The sequence below is a fragment of the Sciurus carolinensis genome, chromosome 2, assembly GCF_902686445.1.
Source record: "Sciurus carolinensis chromosome 2, mSciCar1.2, whole genome shotgun sequence".
Taxonomy (NCBI): Eukaryota; Metazoa; Chordata; class Mammalia; order Rodentia; family Sciuridae; genus Sciurus; species Sciurus carolinensis.
Genome location: NC_062214.1, coordinates 173,885,588 through 173,910,190, shown reverse-complemented (window position 1 = coordinate 173,910,190; position 24,603 = coordinate 173,885,588). Strand labels below are relative to the sequence as shown.

At 41.5% G+C, this 24,603-nt stretch overlaps 1 protein-coding gene across 20 annotated transcripts in view; it reads right to left on the bottom strand.

Annotated features, from left to right (window-relative positions):
* Nucleotides 1–24,603, bottom strand: part of Ttll5 (tubulin tyrosine ligase like 5) — a 266,244-nt gene that overhangs the window by 202,294 nt on the left and 39,347 nt on the right. For all 20 annotated transcript variants that reach the window (XR_007107155.1, XM_047540836.1, XM_047540832.1 and 17 more), the window contains 5 exons: nt 18,820–18,889; nt 18,274–18,358; nt 8,767–8,868; nt 6,962–7,053; nt 6,146–6,253 (listed from right to left, as the gene is read on the bottom strand). Coding sequence is in view for 19 of the 20 variants with exons in the window: in XM_047540836.1 (XP_047396792.1) it covers nt 6,146–6,253; nt 6,962–7,053; nt 8,767–8,868; nt 18,274–18,358; nt 18,820–18,889 (457 nt within the window). In the remaining variant the exon portion in view is untranslated. The remainder of the gene's footprint in view (nt 1–6,145; nt 6,254–6,961; nt 7,054–8,766; nt 8,869–18,273; nt 18,359–18,819; nt 18,890–24,603) is intronic.

Sequence of the window (24,603 nt, the reverse complement as noted above, 5' to 3'; positions counted from 1 at the left end):
AGGGTTGGAGGTGTAGCTCAGTGCCCCTGGGTTCAATCTCTGGCACAAAAAAAAAAAAAAAAAATCAAATCTATCACATTGAGACAGTGAATTGGTCCAGCAATAAACACTAACGTCAGATTGGTTCCTGAAGGATTTTAAATTAGTCACTGCTAGTAATACTGTACAGTACTCCCCCTGTTATAACTGCCATCTTGAGCTCTGGTTTGAATTAAGATAAAAGTTAAAGAAAACAAAAATAATCCTATTACTCTTTGCTCAAAAGCTTCCAGTAGCTATCTATTACCTACAGATGAACTTAAACTTGTCAGTCTTTTACAATCTGGTATTAATCCACCTGTATGACCTTATCTTCTAAACCCCCATTCCATGCTGGCTACATCTAGTCACACTTCATACCATTTCAAAAAATGCCACATCGTGTCCTGACACTGTATCTTGCTATCATACTCCCGTCAGAAATGACTTTTTGTAGCCCTAGGTAGAGGTGGTAACTCTGTGTATTCCAAGAGCATTATGCTCATTCTACTACTTGCTCTGTCATTTATCGTTTCATGTTTGCTCTTCCCCATCCCGTGAGGGCAAAGGCCATGTTTCCTTCATCCTTATATACCAAGCAGCCTGCTCCATAACTAAAACACAGGAGAAGGAAGGAAGGAAAGAAGCAAGCGGGGGTGGGGGGGAGAAGGAAGGAAAGCAAGAAAAGAAAAGAAAAGAAAAGAAAAGAAAAGGAAGGAAGGAAAAAAAACTTAAGTTTAAAAAACCATACAGTTTTTGAGAAAGAAAATAATCTGTAGCTACTCCCCGCAAAATAACCTGATCCACATGACCTGAGAATAATACATACCACCAATCAAGAAGAAAATTAAAGAAATTCTCAATATAAATTTTACATATTAAAAATATATTAAGGAAAAACTGACAAAAGATGATCTAGGAAGAGAAAGGGGAAAAAAAAGATTTGACAGAAAATAGTTCATCCAAGGCCTAAGAGATTATTAAACATGTCACACCACTAATTTTGGAAACAGTCCACTAACCCTCCCCAGAAATAAAGTCCCAGTTGAAGTTATAGTCCCAGAGGCAATGGAAAGTGCTGACATTAGCCAGTACTCACTGTCACTGAAATCCTTTTGTATAAAGGAAATTCTTTTCACCTTGACTTTGGATTCAAGTGTAAAAGTGAAGAGAGGTCTTTATAATGGGGTCCATGAGAAGAGTTTTGGAAAAAAGCAGACCAAGATCCCACATGAAACTGAATGAAATTAAAGAAAAAGGCCACAGACAATTTACTAGCTAGTCCAACAGATCAATATGGTATCTGGCTACCAGACATAAAGGCAGATTTGAGAGGATTATCTAGGAGAGGGTACTCTTGACTAGAGGGTAAGAGTGCCCTTTCAGAGTCCTGATCTGCTAGAAAGGATGATATCAAAGGATGATATCATTTTTCCTGAGATCTAGTTACAAGAGAGCAGAGGAGAATCCAGGATATGAGGCATGCCAAAAGTGGCGGGCTCATCAGAACTTGTCTTTATGTGGGTGGAGAAAGAGTCAGAGACCTGGCTCCCAAACTTGGTTTTGCCATTTATTAGCTGCATGACCTAGGATAACTTATTTAACCTTTCTAAATCTTTTTTTTAACCCATTTTATGGTATATGGTATAGGGTAAAATAAATACCGATGACACTGCTAGAACTGGAGGAAATCACCTTTGTTTGCTTGACAAACGGTAGGTACTTCCTATAACCTACAAGTCCCTTCTAGGGTCAACTTCCCTTCCCATCTAAATAGAAGTAAGGAATAAACTGGAAAAGGAGATTATCTTGAAAAGTGAACACTTGACTTTCATTCTTTTTTAGTTGGAGGTCAAGTGGTTTACACTCTTGGAGAATGTGTACTACATACGTTCAGTCCTTCGATAGTCATTTATGGGCCTGCTCCCTTTAAGATCTTCAGTTTACCCTGAGGAAGCCATAGAAGGCCAAACCAGATTTCATTCAACAAAGAGATGTACTGGGCATGGGTGGCCCTGAGCTCATGCCTCACTGGTCTCTGATTAAAACAAGGCCAGGCTGTAAGTTCCCTAAGTGGTCTCACCTCTGATCCACAGGATCCCACTGGATCACAGTGCATCACTTTAGCCATCCTCACATACAAAGATAAAACCACTGTCAGCAGCAATATCTTTAAAGGACAGCTAACATCCTGTTGTTTTTGGCTGTTTTTCTTCAACTGGTCAAAAGGCTGTTCTCATAGTCAGTTATCTCACAGTGCCAAGTCCCTTAGCATATTTTAAAAAGCTGCTACTAAAGCATATTATTTCACATATGGTCATATTTTCACCATCTTGGAAGGCAGTAAAGAATAATCATCAAAAACCTGTTTTATTGAGGTGGGCATTGAACATTACATACATGAAATTTCATGATCAAGATACTACAATTGCCACGATATAACTTCTGACGCCCAGCTCTCTGAAGCCCAGCTCTTCAGGCTGTCTCTTTTTTCACTCACTAGCTCTAAAACCTGAGACATGTTAATTTTTCAAGCTCTCCCTTTGTATATATGAACTAATTATTTTCTAAAGTCCTTCTAGATGTACAAATCTATGAAAAAGCTTTAAATGACCATATTTACATCTGTACATAACACTGACAATATAACACAAGTATAGGTATGTACCACCCCATGTAAATTTTGGTTGGAGAGGGACAGATTGTTGATGGTAATGCACTACTGAAAGACAGCAAGAACTGTCTTCAAACAGCAAGAACTGGGGGAAGAAAGCTAAAATGTATAAATAAAGGAATGAAAGGGAATATTGAAGATACCTGGAAACAGAGTTAGACATCACAGGTGGTCGGGCAAGAAACAAACCACAGGACAGAAACAAGATGGTAATGGAGTGCTCTTGGCACAGAGCCACAGATGGAAGGTCAGGGACAACAACCAAATGAATATAGGGAACTCCATCTCTGGACTATTTGCTTCTCCTAAAAGCACCAACACTCTGTTGAAGCCAAAATCTTCTGGGAAGCTCTCAATTCCTGTTTATTCTAACACAAATGAAAGAGAGAAGGAAAAAAAAAAAAAAAAAAAAGCTTACTCCTTGTAACTTAAACCCCAAGGGAAGCTAAGAGTCAGAGGGAAGCAAGGAGACACAAATATACACACGTATACGAAATCATATCTGACAGTGGAGGGGGAGGTTAATGAAGCACACAAAATCCCAGGGCTGACAGGAAGTGGAATTAGAACCTCAGAAGCCAAGAAGACAGTCAACAACTTAAAAAAGTCCAGATGCACTTGGTTTATTGAAGCTGAACACAAGCAGGAAGGGGAAGGGAGACCCATGCTGATCAAATGGACTTGGGGGGATTTCACCAATCAGAGAAAGTCACTGCTTCTTTCACATTGAAATGTTCTCCTGACCTGAGGTTCAATAAATTCCTAAGCTTCCAAAAAATTAATCAGGTAATAAAACATGTTAGAAAAAGAAACATTCAGGGAAGTTGCCATGATTAACTGATCAGAACAAAGATTTTCACACCAACAACTATGTGAAATTTATCCTCAAGTAGATGTGGAAGAAATTTATTTATTACTTCAATCTGAGGTTTTGGAAGTTGACACTCATTCTATGCCCCCACTCCCATCCTCAAACAGACTGTGATAATTCTAAGGGTTCTAGGCCCTTACCAACCCAGGTACATTGGGAAATCTGCTGTCAAGTCACCAAAAAGCAATTAAAGCAAGTACCAATTGTTCGTTCAATGAACATCTCCACGTATCCTCTAAGAACAAAGGATGCTGCCTGGCACTGGAGGGGCAAAACCAATGGAGTCACTGTTACTGTCCTCAAGAAGCTTCCAGTTCAGTAGGAGAGACAGACACATAGATGACACCAGATGACACACAGGTACTACTGCAAAGTTATGAACAGAGTGCTGATTAGAGGATGGGAGAGTCTAACCCTGACTAGTAGAGTTGGAAAAAGGTCAGCAGAGAATTGACAACTGGGTTTGTCTTGAAGGATGTCACTGAGCTATTAGGTAAAGTAACATGAGAAATGGAGACCAGACACAGAATAAACAGCAGGTACAAAGGCAAAGGGGTAGAAAAAGTCCTCGGAGGCCCAGGGAAATGGCAGAAGATTTGGCTCGACCAATCCTTCAGTGACTGTTAAGAATTCAAGAATAAACTCGGAGACAACCGGGGAAGTATACACGTAAACAAAGCATTGCAACACAGAGGAGGGAAGACGAACAGGCGCTAGTTAGGCAAGGTTTCCAGAGGCAAGGTGGAGCTGAGTCTTAGACAAGAAATGAGTGTGCAAGGCAGACTGTAGGGTGCCCTAGCTGGAGAGCAGAACTGAGACACGAGACACGAAAGCTTGGTGTGCTCAAGAGATACAGTAGGGCACTGCTAAAGTATAAGGTACAAGAGGGAAAAGAGAATTCTAGAAAAGTCAGCTGTGATCAGATCCTTAGAGACCGCAAAGGTCATATAGTTTCTATTTTACTACTTAAGCTTTGGGAGTCACTTAGGAAGACATCAACATCTGGATACACACTTTAATAATATACTATGACCTCTTTTTTCCCTGTGCAACTGTAGGTCCTGATTTATCCACAGCTTCTATTCAGAGTTTCAATAGTATGTCTATTTTAGTGCTTCTTGAGTACAGGCTACAATGATAACCCATTAAAGAAATTAAGAAATATGATGTATAATTATAAAAAATAATTTAAAAAGAAGTTACTGAGTTTAGCATAAGGGCCTGACATGGTGCCAAACACTGCATACATGATTTCATTCCATCTTCATGATCCTCTTAGATGACAGATACCCTCGTTGCTGCCACCTTATAGTTGAGAAAGCAGGATTAGAAAAGCTTGCTGAAAGTCACCAAACTAGTAAAGGGTGCAAATGGATTTCAAATGAAGGCCATCAGACCACTGGGCATAGTGCCACATGCCTACAATCCCAGTGACTTGAGAGGCTAAAGCAGGACAATCACACGTTCAAGGCTAGCTTTGGCAATTTGGCAAAACTCTGTCTCAAAATAAAAAATAAAAAGGGGCAGGAAAGTAGCTCGGTGGCAGAGCACCCCTGGGTTCAATCCCAATACCAATAAATAAAAGAAAGAAAAAAAAAAATGAAGGCTGTCAGGATCTAAAGGCCATGTTCTTTTTTCTCCACGTTTTTACTGGTGCATCAGAGTTGTACATAATGGAGGGGTTTGTTCATACACACATACAATAAAAGACAATTTAGCCAATATCATTCCCCAGTATGTCCCCTTTCCTCCCTCTCCTCTCTCCCCTTTCTTCTCTGCCTCCTGAGCAAGCTGTACCTCTGATGTCCTTGCTGGCTATATTAGTCCACACCGCACTTAAGCATCCTCTGTACTGGTGGGTGACCCTGGCACACTTTACTAACCAGGCCTCATAGCTGCTGAAATCTTATGTGATTTTAGAGACATCCACACTGGCAGTTACTAACAAGTTCCTATCCACAAAGACAGCAAATATATACAGGCAGCCTCAGTGCCACCGTCATAGCTAGCGGGTTCGAAGGAAACAGGTTTGCTGTTTTGGTGCTTGTGAACTGTTTATTTCTCCTTCTCTGTGCCAGGTTGGGGGTGAAGTAAAAGGGGAGGGGGGAGGAGGAGGAAGAAGAAAAAGCAGGAGTAGGAGGAGGGGAAAGGAACCCACTAGAAAGAAGACTAAAACAAAAAGGAGGAGTCATCAGAAAATGGAAGAAAGCACACACTGGTACCAGCCAGAGCATTTTGGAACAGCTCCCAGTCTGGCTGCCAAAGAGCTCTGGAATATATTTGTTAGAGCTGGATTCCTGTACAGTCCGTTGCAGACTTTTTCTGACTGCATGACAGAGAGACCCACACTTCAGTTCTAATCCCTGCTTCCCACACAGAAAGTGAGTTACTCCCAGGGGGAATTCCAGCTAAGCTCACCACTGGCCTCTTAGCGGGATCTGCACACTACCTGATCTCAGAGAGAAAGTGCATCAAGGAACTCTCACTACCGAAAAATCACTAAGGTTCTCTACCCCAGAACTCATCCCAACTCCCCAAGACCCTCTTCACAAAACACACAAGACTCTTGCAGAGTGCCTTACCAAAACAGCTGCTGCGATGAGGGACAAAGGTTTTACAAGCTGTAGCAATAGCTAGCTCAGCAGAGATGATAGTCTTGATGATCAGGTCTTCCACGTGGGCCATCAATGCTGGGAAAAAAAATGTAAATCTGAAGAAAGACCTGGTTTCTAGCAGGACCAGATTCTAGGTCACAATCTAATTGGAAAAGCATGTGTGCTCAATCGGGAAAAAAAGAAAAAAAATAAAAGCAACAACTCTATACGGCAATATTCAGAATACACCCGACAGGGACAGTAATATCCATAAATAGGTTGATGCAGTCAAGAACGGAAGTGTCTGGGGATGCACTCAGGCAGCCTCCTTTGACAGAAGACAGACACGGAATGGAAAAGGAGCCTCTGTCTCTTCCCCTCCTCCCCATCACCCTTTCTCTTGTGAACTGAGGTAGTTTCTCTGCCCGGTGCTTCCCATCTGCTCAAGGCTTAGCAATGTGCCCATTTTGACTCTAAGTCTTGTATTCAGACTCCACTCTGCCCATTCATTCTCCAACTTAGCAACAGGAATGAGAGATAAACTCAGGGACAATGTAGTGGGAAGCAATATATTAAAAAGCTGACAATTTAGTGAATTTACCCTTCACTGAGGATTAAAGCAGAAAGTTACCTTCCAAACTAGAAACAAGAAAAAGGAAATGGGGTTACAGAAAAAGTAACACCAAGAACAATCAGCCCACTGGACACCTCAGCAATACACTGTAGTTAGGAGTGGAACTCCTGGCAAGAGGCCATGGTAAGGTTGTACAAAGTCAGGAAGGAAAACGATCTGGTACTACTCACCAGTTGTGTCTCTGCCTTCCTGTTTCAGGTACCTAAGCATAGCACTCATGCTCCATTTGTTCCCATAATCCTCCACTTCTGGATCATCACAACTGAAACAAAGTAATGAATAGAAGTCATATGCCCCCAGGCCTGGCTAAAAAAACAAGATTCTTTATGAACAGTTTTCTTGGTCCTTTGAAGTTTTTAGAAAAACACTCACTTTGTTGATTTCCTCTCACCCAATTTTTCTCAGTCCTTCTTGTCATGCTTATGTGGAAATTAAAACGCATATAGTGTCCCCTACTGAAAACGGTAAGGGACAAGGCGGCAAATTCTTCCTTAACCAAATAATTATGCATCATGAAAGAGTGGAAGAAACATGTGAAAGGATATAAGCAAATTTAAGAATGGTTGCAATAATTTTACAAAAATGGATTAACAATCGAGCCTTTAAAGTGAATGTCACTCGAGTGCACCGAGTCCACAAAACCACCCTGAGTGCCATTTTCAGACCAAACTGAGTTGGAATGGGTTAGTGAGCTAATTGAGCACAGCAATTTAATGAGCTCACCCTACACAGAAATGCTTTGGCATGTGAAGGAAGCTCCCTCCTCTCTGGTGGTGGATTGGGCCTTCTTCCTACCTTCCGAAGCACCAGGTAGGGAGAGTGCACTAGAGTGGCAGGAAGAGCAATGAAGCACCCACTGCTACAGTGCACGGAGGCAGTGACTCCCACGGAGACTGTGAGTCCTGCCACCTGCAACACATGCTCTGTGGCTGTGCCCCCTTCCCTCCCGCCGTCCTGCCTCACTGCACCTCTCTCATCTTCCAAGGGGAAGGATGTGATGTCTTTGACCAACTAACCCAGCCCACAGGACACTTGTGGGGCCTAAGAGCTTTAGCACCTATCCCAACACTTCCGGATTCCTTCCTTCTTTCTTTCCCTGAACCTACTGGGCACCTATTTTTAGCCTGAGGAGAAAGTGACTGTTTGGGTTTCTTTTCTGTTTTTTCACTTTTTGGCAAAATTACCAGCATGAAAGAAAATTAAGCAAAAAGAACATTTCGACACAGCAGGGTTGGTGCTCCCTTCTGCCACAATCTTTTCTGAGATGTCCTCATTTCTCTTTTAATTTTCTTCCTAATTTTTTTCCTGATCATATAAGTACTTGTTTTAGAAAAATACATAAGAGCACACAGAAAGAAAATAAAAATCACCCACCCACAATCCCACTCCCTATAGTTAAGTAGTACATATCCTTTTCTCTTTTCCACCTCTAGCAAAAATAAATAACTCTAGCTATCAGAAATATTCATGCAAGAAATTCAGTTCCATGTACTGCCTCATAATACGCTTTTCCACCTAACAATACACAGTAATGAACATTCTTTACTTCTGATCCTATGGGTAAAACCCTCATTTAAAGTTAAGTTTCTAGAAATGGAACTGCTGGGTCAAAGGGTACAGATATTTGTCAAGTTCTGGGTATGTTTTCCAAGTGCTGAAATGACCTCACTTGTTGACTTCCCAACGTTCTATATGCCTATGAAATTCCTACTCCTAAGTGAGGGGAAGACAATGAAGAACACAAAATGATGAAAGCACATTTTAGTAGAGAAAGGTGACCCTGCGGCAGGGCAAACAGTGGGGCAGCAGCACCAGGTACGCCTCACAACTGTCACATGACCCTGACAGCTTTCCATAAGTGTTACATGAACAGAAACCTCACATCGAGCCCCAGAGCAGCACTTTAACTTTCTACTATTAAACACCCATGTCTCAATCTGCTTTCCCTGCTTTCTGGCTCAGACACAGCCAGTACCTCACATAGTCTCCACTCTTCTTGTTCACGCTGTAGTTTGTCAGGTGCATGAACTGGTTCCGAATGTTCTTGGCTCCTTGGTCGTATCGCACAGTGGCAAACCTGAAAGGAGGGACACATGTTAAAAGCCAGGAACAGAGGTTCAAGGACACAGGCTAGGGCTGTGAGGGTCAGCCAGATCACAATGATAAAGGAAATGCTAAATGCCTCCCAACTCCCAACCCCAGGCTGCTTAATATATGTCACATATTAATTCAATCCTTGGAACAACTCTATGAAGTAGGGCTTATTATCTCTAATCTATAAAATAGATAGGAAAACTAAATGTGACTTGGAGAGATGAAGCAACTTGCCCCTGATCCAAAATCCATTATCTTAATCACTATGAGATGCTGCATCTCTTATACAAAACCTTGTATGAATAGGAAGGATATAAATGGAAAATAATTATGCCCAACCTGAAAAATTATGTAAAGGATGCTATGGATGATGGGACATTAGCTGGTAAAGAAGTATCTACTGAGTGTCCCCACAGTGCCTGATACTAAAACTCCATGGAGAAAAAGTACGCAAAAAGAAAACGGGAACAGCACAGAAATGTACAGACACAGAACTCACATCCACAGAAAGAACAGAACTGAACTGTAATATTCATTTAAAAAGAACAATAATGGTAACAGTAGACAAAGCAGAACAGCATAAATATGGGCACAGTGCAAGAGACTAATTCTTAAATTTGGAATGAAGGCATAGAGGGATTAAACATGGAACCCACTGAAAACAGGGAAGTAATGTGATATCCTGGACTACTCTCAAAGGAAAACCAAGGCATAAAATACATATGCCTCTGAAGAAACTAAGCAGGGAAAGAGAAAACTTTCCAGTGATGCTCAATATCAACAAAAGGCCATTCAAGGCAAATAATTATGGTAAATATCAATCCCTGTTTACATACCTCTATAACCATATCACCCTCCCCTCAAGGGGTTTTCCCAGGAGGTATATCCAAGTGTGTGAAAAAAACCTGGAAGGCCACAAGTTTATTTTCAGATGATTTACAAATTATTTACATATGCTTACCCAGACTATGAAGTCAACATGAATTTTTACCACATTAAAGGTCAGCATTTAAAAATTTTCCTCTTCTCTATTTCTTCTCACCCACCCACTATCTCCGCTCCCTAATTCCCTGCTCCAGAAATAAACAAGAGCCAAAGAAAGAAAAGTGAAAAGAAAAAAAAAAAAAAAGTACTTAACTCAAAAACTAAAATAAACAAACATGAGACCAGGAAAAAGGATGTGGACAAAGAAAATTCTGACCAGGCATATATGGCTCAAGGACAAGAGTTTGACAAGCATTATGTCTATGCTTGAGAGAGACTTCAGATTTTCCAGAAACTACTAGGAGTTATCACTACTGTCCATCGTGTCACTTGTGGTGGGTAAACTCACTTCTGCATCCCAGTCTTCTTCCTCCAAGTGGGAACAAGACAACAACTCTGAATTCTTATGAAATGCAAAGGGGCACAGCCTGGCCCCCAGAGGCTACCAGCCTTGACCAGACGTTTCCTCACAGTGACATCCTCCTCTCTCCCAAAAAAGTAATGAATTCCAGGGAGGAGAAAGGTCCTGCTTCAGGAAAAGAGGGTCTTCACCCTCTGACTCTGGGTATCTGATCTACCTTGGTCAACAGGGAAAGCCTGGTAAAAGCCCAGAGTAAGCTGCATCTGTTAAGCAAGACATCTGTCACTCCTGGCTCATTTTCTCAAGAGCATACCTTTTTACAAAACCATCTATCTTCTTTCTCATCTTTCTTTTGCTGGGGTGCTTCATTCTGAACCCTAGCAAAGAATATATTACTAATGTCACAGAATGAGCAAAAGTTCCACAGGACAAAGGCATTGCTATTTATTAATCCAGTGGACGGGGCAGAAGACCATATAGAGGAGAGGCAGGGATGTGTGCTCACCCCACCTCCCAACCAGTTAGATCTTATAGCTCTCACTAAAGTCAGATTAAACAGATCTTATGCATCTCGGATCACCAATTCTTTCAAATTGTCCAGACCAAAGTCACAGTAGTCTCAGATCTGGTCTACTAGTCAAGTTCTGATTATCTGATTAACCTGCAAAGGCTTCTGTTTTGTTTTTTAACTTGAATTACTTGACCAACATTCTTTCTTGCAGCCCAGTGGCAGCCAGGGCCCACACGAGTAAATGGTCTACGGTGTGGGAAGGGAGACCCCAGGCTGCACAGGAGGTTATCTAAGTAGGGCCATAGCCCCACGGGGCTCTAGATCCACACAGGAGAGTGTGTGAGTGGGGCGATGGACCGGCAAGGTCAGGAGACGGACTACATTAGAGGGAACTAAGTAAATAAATAAATATGTTGAAGATAATGGAACACAGATTTCTCACTGTTGGAGCTGACACACAAAAATACAGAAAGGGAGAAAGCTACTACATGCCCTGTAGTTTTGAACTTGAATTGGAAGTACTAATATGAACTCCTACTTTCAATGTATGGAGATAAAAAAATATAGATGTGAATGTGCATATGTACATAAACACACAGGCATGCTTTCTAGGGCTGTCCATTGCAAGGTCCTAGAGTGATGAATCCACCTAGCATCCACATCTTCATTTCTTTCTTTTTTTTTTTTTAATTTATTTTTATTGTAAACAAATGGGATACATGTTGTTTCTGTTTGTACATGGAGTAACAGCATACCATTTGCATAGTCAAACATTTACATAGGGTAATGGTGTTTGATTCATTCTGTTATTTTTTCCTTCCCCCCCCTTTTCCCTCTATATAGTCCCTTCTTCCTCCATTCTTGCCCCCCTCCCACCCCCCATTATGTGTCATCATCCGCTTATCAGCGAGACCATTTGTCCTTTGGTTTTTTGAGAATGTCTTATCTCACTTAGCATGATATTTCCAATTTCATCCATTTGCCTGCAAATGCCATAATTTTATTATTCTTTATAGCTGAGTAATATTCCATGGTGTATATATATATATATACCACAGTTTCTTTATCCATTCATCAATTGAAGGACATCTAGGTTGGTTCCACAATCTGGCTATGGTGAATTGAGCAGCTATGAACATTGATGTGGCTGTATCTCTGTAGTACGCTGATTTTAAGTCCTTTGGGTATAGGCCAAGGAGTGGGATAGCTGGGTCAAATGGTGGGTCCATTCCAAGTTTTCTAAGGAATCTCCACACTGCTTTCCAGAGTGGCTGCACTAATTTGCAACCCCACCAGCAATGTATGGATGTACCTTTTTCCCCACATCCTCGCCAACACCTATTGTTGCTTCACATCTTCATTTCTAAAGACTATTCTCCACAACAGAGCAACAAGTGCTCCTTAGAGATATGATTGATTCCAGGGCTAGATAAGAGAAGAACAAGATAAGCCTAAAAGATCTTGTGCTCAAAGAAAAATGGGGATAATCAAGAAGGCACAAAAAGCTAGCTTAAAGGGGCTCCCAGTGGCCAAATCTGAGAAAACTGGAGCACCAAAATAAATTGTAATAGTAAAGGAACCCATTCAATAACATAGGAATCTTTGAGTCTGCACTGGTATAAATAAATGAATAAACATAGGGAAGAAGAGAAAGCTTTTCCTTCAAGTAAAATACCAAATGATAAAAGCAAAAAGGATGATGTAATTAGAAAGCCATCATTGGACAACCACTACAGAAATAATTCATTCAGGCAAGAAATATCAGTAGGCATTAAAAGTACTGAATGAAAAGTTGGGGGTAGAGCACTTGCTTAGTATGTATGAGGCCCAAGCTTGATCCCCTGCACCACCAAAAAAAAAAAAAAAAAAAAAAAAACCTAGGTGAAATACAAAATGAGATTTTACATGGTTTCAAAGTATCTCCTCAGAAAATACTATGAAGGGAAAGACAAAGTAACTTTGCAGTGGATGAATCGGGTAGACACCACCCTCACCAAGCAGTCCACACTAAACAGTTACCATGTGCCTTCAGATATAATGCAATGAAACTACCATCACTTCTGTGGTATTCTGACCCCGAAGGCACAACCTAGGTTTAATCATGAGAAAATATAGACAAACCCAAATTGAGGGACAATCTACAAAATGACTGCCTGTAATCTTCAAAACTGCTGAGGTCGTGAAAGTCAAAGAAAGAAAGGCTGAGGAGCTGCCCCAGACTGAAGAAGACAAAAGCAACAACGATTAAACCTAATATGCAATCCTTGCTTGGGTCCTTTTGTTATGAATAACATTATTGAATAAGTGGCAGAATGTGAGATGGGGTCTCTGGACACAGAGTAAAAAGCAGTCCTTCACCCCATCCTACAAGTTCGAAACAGTTTCAAAATTCGAAGTCTAAAAAATTAAGTTTCACGAGAAAGAAATCTCCCTTTAAAAAAAAAAAAAAACACAGATCTGGTGATTCCATCGGTGACTTACTGGCACGACACCGCAAGCTCCCTTAAGTGGGACAGGTGCTCTCCTACTGTGCAGTCTCCACCTGGCCAACTATCTAGAGGCAATGTACTTATGAGCATTTAGTGTTGTGACCTTTAAACCAGATCTTCACAGATATTATTAAAGTTCATCCTATTTAGGTCTAAAAATTTCAGCACAGTTTCTATATTAGCAACAAAGTAAAAAAGATAACACTTTAATTGGCAACCCTGGGGCCAAATTTGCAAATACTTAATATAACGTAGGCTGAAATTTACAGGATGAATTGAGTTTTGAACCTCTCTTTTAATAAAATGAAAATTTAGGAAAACTCTCAGAACAGAATTTCACAGCCTTTACCTTTAAGCCAAGAAAAGGTGGCGGGGCAGGTGGGGGAGGAGGTATTGCTTTCTTGGCTAACTGAAACCCTGGATGCTACTGAGCAGCTATTGACAAAAACAGAACCATATGCCTTGTTATTTTGAATTTCTCTCTTCCCAGGCTAATGCTGTGCACCATGATGCCCTCTGGAGAGGCTGGGCTGCACAGAGAGCTGCAGCCTCGAGAAGCCTCGCCGATCGAGAGGTTAGCGACCAATACTCCATAGTGGGTCATGTGGTGAGCAGGGTACAAGTATTAATGCATTTTCAATTTATGACATTTTAAAAAATTTATGATGGATTTATCAGGACAAATACCATAATCAAGGAGTATCTATAGTAATTATAAGCATAAACCGAAAGTGCACCCGAGTTGCTTGTTCCAAGGTCTTTACCAATACAGAACCTAAATGGGAAAGCAAGCAGAGAGGGTCAGTGGGATCTCATCAACTCTCTTCCCCTATTCGAAATCTACTGTGTTCTTCTCAGACTCTGACACCATGTGCTCCTAAGGTCAGAGTCACAGAGGCTAGATGCAGGACAGTTAAGCCTCTTCTTTAGTAGTTGTTTTTCTACATTCACTACAAATGTACAGAAAGGAGGAGGCCAGGCCAAAGGAGACCCTGGCTGTGGCACATGAGTTATCGTTCAGCAGGTGTAGCCATTCTGAGCCAGAGAGGCCTGGACAAGGAAGGGACTGCACCTCAGGCAGCCTTGCCAGGAGCCACTGGGCTTCATCCTGGCTTGACCCAGAAAAATCTTATGGAAGAGAGCAAGAGGCCCAAGAGCTCTCTGATCTGCTGTCCACCAGCTGCAGCTCAGAGGCTGCCAAACGCTGCAGTGACTCGGCAGCGCCCAGCAGAGCCGTCTGGGAGGGGATTACCAGCCTGATCCTCTGTCCTCAGAGCCAGAAATGACTCAAACTTCACAAACAGCACGGGCCTGCCAGGGAGGGTGACAATGAGCACTGGAAAGGATTTCTCCCCCTTTCTGGTGTCTCTTCCCCCCCACTTGCTGCTGTGGCAGATTCTGGACAGTGTGCAGCCTGTGAGGTAATCTGAATTCCTTGGCAACCAGCAAGTACCTGAATTCTTTCAAAACCACAGGAATCCAACAGAGAAAAGGTAAATATCCCTGCGGAGCCAGTGTTAATTAGCAAGGAAGGCTACTGAAGAAGGAACTGGGGGTGGGGAGGGGGGAAGGCAGTACAAATGTTTGGGGTCTTTTCTGCATTTCTGCTGAATAATATGGCTGAGGTAGAAAAAGAAGCAGTTCTATTTGAGACCTACTCAGGGTCCCCTGGGTCCAACAGCGTGGGTGGAATGCTCTTGGTTCCCCACTGGACACTTTCATGTTCCCCAAAGTGTTACTGCTACCCATCACTGGGTCTCAGACAACACATATGTTTTTCAATTCAAATTCTGTTCAGATTTTTTTTTAACTTTTTATTTTCCCTGTTTAAGTACAAATTTGGATATAGATTTGTCTCCAAAAGTACTTTGTCAAATTATTTAAGCCCCATATTGGATCCACCAAAAGCTGTAAAATCCAGGACAAAGTCTTCTTAAGATTCCACTCCGAAAGGAAAAGGAATCTCCACCATTTTGGTGAGAACAGCACCCCTCCTTGGAAACCGAGTGTCCCCTGCTGGTGCAAAAGGGCAACGTGCATGGGGAATTGGAAAGCTGGGTGCAGCACTGGGGCGCCACACCAGACCACAAGACGCCGGACCCAAACTCCAGAAAGGCAATTCCATTTTCACATCTCTTCAATATTCTACCCACATAAAAGAAAACAGTGAGAGCTCTGCTTCCAGTGGGAATAAAACAAGGACAACTGAAAGCTCTAACTCATAAATAAACAAACCAGGATCTTCTTTTCAGTCAGTGTAAGAAGGTAAAGAATTTACACAAAATAACTTATTTCACAAAATTGTCTTGTGAAATGGACTTTCTGTCACCTAGCGTTAATGAAGCCCCAAACAGAAATGATCCACTATCAGAGCTTTCCTTTCTAAAGAAGGAAACTACTTTTGCCTCCAGTTCTGTCTCTAGGAAAAACTATGGTTTTTCTTGTTGAGCCTCAAAGTAAAAAGACCTAGAGATCTCATCCCAACCTGATTACCTTCAGTTATGTCTACATAAAGCACACGTCATCCAAGATTACCAGGAGTTGCAGACAGGACTAATGCAGAATGTAATGACACAGTAAGTAGTCCAGTGCACTCTGGGGGTGGAACAGAAGCAGGTGTGTGCCAAGGTACACAGTGAGGATGACACAGGAACTGAGCACGTTGAAATCACTGCACAGAACAATGTGCCCTCACAGGACTCTGGCAAACAGCTCCTTGTGCTGACCTGGACCAGAATTTTGTAAAGCTCTGATACTCACCTATACTTTCCTGTAAACCTAACAAATTCATGTTGCAAGGTCTTGCAAATTCATGTTGTTTTTTGGGCCAAGTGGTCTAAGTATTTACACAGCTATTTTCCTAATTATTCTAAGGAAAAGCATCCACTGATTAAACATACACATGTATAGACTTTATTATATATGTATATGTGTATATATACAATATACACACACAACACACATACACACACACATATACATTTTAATTTCTTTAAATTCGTACTAGAAGCAAGAGTTACTCCAATTCAGTGGGTTCTGATGTCCAACACACAAGCAGTAGTCAAAGCATTTGCATTTCTGTAGTAAATAATGCTATTATTATTCTCTATGTTAAATGTTAATACTGCTCTCATTTTGTCCTCTGAACCATAAAGGTCTTGAAACTATGCCACATTTTACCCACAGGCAGGGTCACTAATGTTGTGGGTGAAATATTTCCGGAATATTATGCAAAACATATTGGTACAATATTTGAGAAACAGTGCACATAAATAATCTTTATATCCTTTCTCTATTGCAGAAATCAATTTCTGGTAGGACACAATCAGTTTCCGAGTAGGACAAAGGAGACAGGTGGGGTTAGGGTGAGTGGAGGGACAGTGGAGAAGCTTCTGAGACAAGGAAGAGAGCACAGAAGTCTCAAATTACAAAACTGAAATCATGGACACCTTACACCCCTGCATGAAAGTTAGGGGGTGTACTTTACCTTCTTTTTGTTCGAGACAATATGGGAATGAGGCTCTCGAAACTACTCTGTCTGTCTGTCTATACTCAAATTGAGAGCACATTCTATAAATACTATAGAAAATTCCTTTCCTACGAAGACCTGATTAGCGCTACCAGTCAGCTCACGCTCAGATGCCTGGTTCAGACCTTTACCCAACAACTGGGAAATGTTTTAGTTTTCCAACCCTTCTTGATTTTCAAGGGATTGAGAGGTCAGACTATGGATTTCTCGTAGCCTCCAGTGTTCCCAGGACTCAAACTCATAAATCTTAGTCAAGAATATGACAGGCTTATAAATGCTGTCATTGCCACCTAGAGGTGAAGGGCAGACATGACTCAGCCAGCCAGGAGCTTTGGTTAGTCTTCCCCATTCTGATTCTAGTCAAGGGTACATCAAAGGAAATTAAGTTTATTAAATAATTAAAATATGACTCAGAAACAACAGTTGTCTGAGTTCAATAACATGCCAAAGCCACTAAACTAAACTTCAGTTGCTAAATCTTAAGTTCTATGAGGACAGAAATTCCACCTATTTTCTTTATCACCTGTATATAAATAGGCAGCATTCTTTTATCTGCGCTATTTAGCATCTTCAAAATGCACTTTCTAAATACAGAAACATGCACAGACTGTGATTTACAGCTTGTCATGACTGCTGGTAGATGCAAACCACATCCTAAACTGCTGTGTCCTACAACAGTGCACATAAGATGAACTTAAGGCAGACTAGTTGGTTTAAAAAAAAAAAGTTTTATGGGGGGAAAAGAACACAAATATAGCAAAGTCGTGTACTTATTTTAAACTATTTATGGAAACACTGCCACATATAAAAAATCCTATGGTTATGGAAAACAAAACTCCAAATTATTATAACTCATACTAATTTTGTAAGTTGCACTACCTTAAAACCTACAAGGCACCTGGAGAAAAAGATAATAATGTATATATGACCACTGCAAAGTATATGACTTGCATTTTAAGGGGGAAAGGCAGCATAGCACTAAACCTGAGAGAGCCTGGGCAGCCCAGTGAATAGATTCCCATCTCCACTCCACTACCACCCAGCTGGGCAATCTCAGAAAAGTGACTATAAGTTCCCTCACTTCTCAAAGTCTCAATTTCCTCAAGTGCAAAAAGGTATTAACTACAGGATTGTTATCAGGATTAAAATAAATGTCTGATATATGACAGGTAAATAAATGTGGGATTTCATCCTCCTTTTTGGATGTATTCTGAAGAACAATGACAAATTATCTTACTACTCTAAGATATTTCTAACAATTGTCATTGCAAGAAAATACCCCGTGGCCTCCATCCCTGCTGGGAAAGGTGTGCATTTACACACACTTTGTGTGGACATGCAAGGGGGGCTGAAATGTATTAGGATTGTTTTCTGTTATCGGAAGCCTGCCAGGGTATACTCTAATTTCCTGAGTTGAATATAACAGAAATAAACAGACTGATCTTGGAAAACTCCTCAGTGGATTTACTCCAATATGCCCACCTGACCCTTCCACCAAACACAAAGTGTCTCACCTGGCCAGCCCTTCTTCATAGAGATAGATGACCAGAGGATCATAGGAAGTCACGAGCACATAGAGGCGCACGTCGAACTTGAAATCTAGGAAAAAGGTTGGATGCACAGGAAAAAACATGTTCATTTGCTTTCTGCCACAGAAGGAACGGGACAAGGTAACCAAGAACTATAAAAGAAAGACCACACTCCACACTGCCCACACCTTGCCTGGTGAGAATGAATAATAACTGTACTACATTCCTATACTATAGATATTATGCCATAATATACACAGTGTATATATACATATGTATATATGTGTATATAAATAAATAGGCAGTTCTCATTGATTGATTGCTTTGTAGCTTATAAAGCACTTTTTCTTATCTCATTTTATCTTCAGAATAATCATTGGTGGTAGGTAAGGAACCAGTCTCATCTCTGGAGCCACAGGTTCCAAGAATTCCATACTAGCTTTAAAAAGATTTATTAGAGAAGGCCATGAGAAGGTTAAAACATTTAGCAATATCTAACCCAACTTAGTCTGGAGCTTAATCACAACTCACCATCTATGAGCAGGGGGTTGTTAATGTAACGGGAGACCAGGATGTTCTCTTCCAGGGAAATCTGGTTTGGCTATTGAGTAAAGAGAAAGAATGGAAGGGTACAAATGCACAGGAATTCTAATTTATAATAAACTTTTTAACCTTTCAAAAAGTGATCATGTGGAAAACTAAAACTCTAGGAAAAGTTTTCCTCCAAAAGTACCCATATATTCTCTTGGCCACATAACATACTACTTGTATAAACACTGTGGGTATTCAGTTGCAAAGGGGGGGAATAAATTTATATAGCACCTCTCACACAATACATAACCTAAAAAGCTTTAAAGATTTATATACATATTAAATAGCTACTTCAAAAGAAAAGATGAGCTACTTAAAAAATAAATAAAAGCTTGCTTTTTCCAAAATGTAAAAGTACAACGAAAATTTTAAAGCACTAGGACTATTTCTTTCCTTTTTTTTTTTTTTTTTTTTTTTGGATCAAGGATTGAACCCAAGGGCGTTTTAACACTGAGTCACATCCCTGTCCTTTTCGCTTTTTATTTTGAGACGGGGTCTTGCTAACCTGCGGAGGCTGGCCTCAAACTCACTATCCTCATGCCTCAGCCTCTCAAGTCACTGGGATTACAGGTGTATGCCAATAATGCATCAGGTGCACAAAGACTATCCTTAAGTGCAGGGTTCGTTAAGTTTTTTAGAGAACTTACAGATTCAAACTGGATCTCAGCATTTCCTCTGTGAAATGCAATGTTTCCTGGATTCTCTTAACAGCACCCAAGCAACTATATGCAAACACTAAATTAAAGCTTTCAAAGATTTCTTTAATTTAAAAAAAAAAAGTGTTTATATAATAAATAGCGAGTGCTGTATAAGGCACTGAGGTTACAGTGATGAAGAAAATAGATCAATCTTGCCCTCACAAAACTTAGGACTTCTTATTTCTACCCTCAAAGAGTTTGACTACCATATTACAATTATATTGTACAGAGACAGTGATATATATATATATACAAAGCAATAAAAAGCAATAAAAGAACAAAAAGCAATAATTTTGTAAACATAAGACATCAAAGTGGACCAAACCAGCAGGGCCACTCAGGCAGGGCTTGCCCTAGAAGAAGGTGCAGAAGTAAGTGCTGAAAGCTAATGGGCGCCAAGGGGGAGGAAAGGACGCCATCATAGGAAGATGGCACACGAAAGGTCCAGCAGACAGGAGGGCAGGCAGATTCATGGGCCTGGAGCTTAGAAGACTAAACTGAGAAATAACAGAAGGGATGATTAGAGAATGAGGAGGGAGGAACCCCAGAGGCAAAGGCAAAGGGGTTTGAACTCCTAGCAAGGGGCACTGAGGTTTAACATGGTGGGAAGTAAGAACACTGGATTCTAGGTTAAGGAAAGAGTAAGATTAAAATATGTGAAACAGAATGACTCCAAGTGTAATCAGATTAAGACAGAGTCAGTTGCAAATCAATCCATGCAGGACAAAAGAGTTCCAAAAGGGAAGTGGCAATGATAACAATTGCGATAAAAATAGCTATAGTAGCAGCTCAGAAATAACTAATAACCTTTGTAGAAACAATGAAAATTCAGTAACTGTACTGAGCATTTACTATGTGCCAAGCTGTTCTAAGTGTATCACACATATTATTGCATTCGATCTTCCCCCAACCCCATATTTCACAGATAAGCAAAGGATCAGAGAAGCTAGGAACCTGGCCCGAGCCATACAGCTAATAAGCAATACAGCAGCATTGGAACCCAGACAGTCTGCTTCAGAGGCACACTTTTAAGCACTACTCAATATTCTGACCCAAATAATTATCCCCAAATTCAAAAATTTGTCTATGTAACAAGGCATTTCCAATCCCAAATACTATTATTATTCATAAAAGAAGGATAATTTTATAACCCACTTTATTCACAACCAGTGAGCAACCCTGGAGTTAGAATAACTCATTTCCCACTGCTGCTACCTCAAAGTCAGAAGGCAGCCTTCACAGCCCATCTCTGTGTGTCCTATGAACACAATGACATCAGCACTGATTCATTCCCAGTGGACTCAACCACCCAACCACTTCCTGATTTCCTTACATTTCTTGATCAGTTTCTCACAAGTGCTATCTCCATTCTGAGTCAGCTTACTGAATAAGAATTGATGCAATCATTGTTCAAAGCAGTAATCTGCAGGCTGTGTTCCAAACCTAAAGCGTATCAATCTCAGCCGCCTTCCCTGAGTAACACCTACAGGCTGTAACAGACACATGCCTTACCCACCTGTGCTATGTACCAGAGAACACGCTGGTAGGGCCTCCATTCCACTCTCCTCCCGGCCTCATTGTACACGTTCATCCATTCAGTCGAGCTTAGCATAAATGCTTCAATTATCTAGGTGACTTAAATATTTGTTCTACTGTCTTTATCTCACATTTCTATCTGCATGAGGAATTAAATTGTGAATTCTCAGAATAAAAAGATAGCTGGGTTTGGTTTCTTTATTTGGTGGTGCACACTGAAGAGTAACATTGATGAAAGCATTTTGATGCCTTCAAACCTATTTCCTTTTCATCAATCCCCAATTAACTCATTTCAAATTATTTCAATTTCCAGCTAAAATTTCCTTCCAAAATAGGATAAAGCAGGAATCTGAATTATTGGGGAAGTTGGAAACAGTCATTTTTCTCACTAGACCTTAAGATGAAAGTTCTCGGCATCTGTTAAGTTACTGCAGAACAGAAGAGGATAGTGATGAAGAGTGAGCGCATACTCTGGAACTGACTGGATCCGAGTTACAAAATTTGACTCTACCACTTACCAAGACAATAACAATAACCACCCCACAGGGCTCTGACAAGACAAGATGAGATTGTATTTGGAAGGCACAAGGGCAGGCACATGTCAAATGCTCAAGAAACAGCAGTTGTCATTGTCATTGCTGCAAACTCAATGAAATCTGAGTGGTTCTATCCACCAAGTCCCAGTCTACAGCACTCATCAGCACATCACATGCCATTCTACTCAAAACAGGACACTGATCTATAACGAAGATAAACAAGAATTAGAATTCCTCAAAATGTTTTACGGAGCGACAGCACCTGGCAGGCAGCAGGCACTCTTGAAATACTTGTTGAGAAATGAGAAAAAGACAATAAGATTTAAAAAAAAAGTACAAAGTAATAGAAACAAGGGAGTTCAGGTTTATATTCACACGTATCAGAGTGAAAACAGTGACCTCAACCTCTCCTGACCCTTCAGAGTCTCAGGGATCACATTAATACTCATCTACCACGGGTAATGCGCCAGATAAGGATGGAGGAAGTGGACAGCCATAATTAAATTCAAACCTTCATCAGAAAACACCAGGTCTTTCCCCTCCTCGAGCCGAATATACTAAATTGGGAAAACATGGCATTTAGTCATGGTTACTGAGGGAGCTGGAGCAGACGGTTTTGCTCCTTATTCTGCACTTGGGGAGTTAAAGGGCATATCCTTGAGAGGCCACGCAAGCCAACCAGCCAAGACACTTCTATCCACAGGAGTCCACAATTGTCTCCTCAGTATTACATAAAAGTCATGCTTTTCCTGTCCTTTATCCTGTTCTAATTACGTTAAAAGTTGCTATTTGCAGATATTTTCCAAAAGGTTCTGACTAGTACTGGGAAGCTGAAATAAGAGTCTCTCTCCCAGGGGGGAGGCAGGGCAAGATGTTTTCCTCTGGCCCTCAGGCCTAAATCTGTGCCCCACCACAGTCCCTCACCCACTCAGGAGTTCTGCACACAGACCCTCCGTCTGAGCACACTCCCTCCCCTCAATCTGAAAGGAAAGCAGGCAGCAGTCTTGGAAAGAGTTACTTCATCCAGTTGGCTAATGGGTCACATATTCCATGGGAAAGGATCCAGGTATGGAAAAGAGGGGATGGGTAGGCCTTCTGTGTAAGGAAAGAGAGGCGCATTAACTACATGGCTGGTAGGTCTGGGTAGAAGGTGATCAAGTTCCAGTTGGGGGTGAAAGGGGAATCTGTTCCCATTAGGTGTACTCCTGCCAGCTCCCCTCCGGCCTGCTGGCACCCCCCCAGGCTTCTGTCTGGCACCTCCACTAAATACCTAAAAGAATCAGATTCATTCCAAAGCTTCACAGAGGGGGAGGGGCAAGACAAAGGTCCTGCCAAGTACTTTGATCTGTGCAGGGGGTCTCAAGGGATTCAGCCCAGTGAGGGGTGGGAGGGAGAAATACACTCCCACACAGCCTGCCAAGCCCACATTCTCTAAAGACATGTCATTCCCTTTATGAGCCTCAGCATCAGTGAAGAGTTAGGGCATGGGGCTCTCAGTTCCACCAAGGCAAGTTTAACTGTTCTATTCTTTATGATGTTAGCTTTAAAAGAACAAATCACTAGGGCAGAAGAGCATTCCAAAAGAAAAAAGTCCCAGATGAGCTGGGAATAGATCCTATTCTTTTTGACTCATGTCTAAGAAAATAAAAAGCAAACTTGTACCATAGTTGACTTTCAATAGCAATTCCATTTGGCAGCTAAAATCCAAACCCAAACTAGCGCCGTCTGAGATTCAAACAACACTGGAGCTCCTGGCGCAGAGCTGAAGGAAAGGCTGTCGGACAGGAGCCTTTGCGCCAAGGTCAGAAAGACAAGAGAACAGAAAGCCAAGACATATGACCAGGTTTTATGTCACATGAGAGCCAGGGTAAAAGGCCTCCAGAGTGACCCAGGTCAGGTAACAGGGCTCACAGCCGGGGCCTGGCACTGTGGTGGGTGCTGTCAAAACCAGATCATGTATTTATACAGCATGAAAGGTCTCGCCACCATTGTTTACTGTATAGTTTTGAGTTCAGACTGAATTTGAGGATTTTCCAGAGTGAAAGACCCCTCTGAAAGTTTGTTTCTGCACACATAGGAAATAGCTCACTGTGAAAAGATAAGTGGGGAATTTAAGATGGAGTACTGGCCACACACACGATGTATCTACCCCACCAATCCTCCCTTCCACTAGGACAGAAAGGATATTTTTAACAGAATGAATTGATAGCAAGGCTAGAAAAAAGCTAAAGGAGCCAGAACAGACCAAAAGTTTAAGGAAATCCTGAAAGATAGAAAGCAGATGGATCAGGTTGAAAAAAAACAGTGGAAGAAGCCTGAGCCCAAAATACCAGAGGGGAGCGAGCGCCCCAAGGAGGCCCCTGCAAAGTTCCAAGCTGGCAGCCAATAAACATGAAGAACAGGGTGGCCAAGGAACAAGAATCACATAATTAACTCACAAACAGCACTGGGAGCAGTGAGGCCAGCGGACCTTCACAGCAGCTTTGGTCCGAAGGGTCAAATCTACAGATGCTGCTTTCAGGAGAACATTTTCTGTGGGTGCAGAGAGCTCACAAAGGACAAGAGACCTGGAGGCCACTCTCCCCAACAGAGGCAAAAAGCAAAACAAAGAAAGGCAGCTTTGCCAAACAGGGGAATCACCAAAATCTCTACCAGAGCCACAACAAGGCCCACCCTGTTTTGGTGCAGGGAAGAGGCACGCCTTCCACCCACACCCTCAGCCACAGGCCCCAGGCAGAGCCTGACAGGCCCAGTGTTTTGCCCTCTGCAATCGCACAAGCAGTTCTCACCAGGGAGGAGCGACTAGGGAAAGCGTCCTGCAGAACCTAAGGAAACCCAGAGAGCCACCGATTTCAATTAGTCAAGTCTTTCTTCATAAATACAGTCGGACACCTAGGGATCATCAAAATTAGGAAAATTCAACAGCAAGAAAGACAATCCTAAGAAAACTCAAC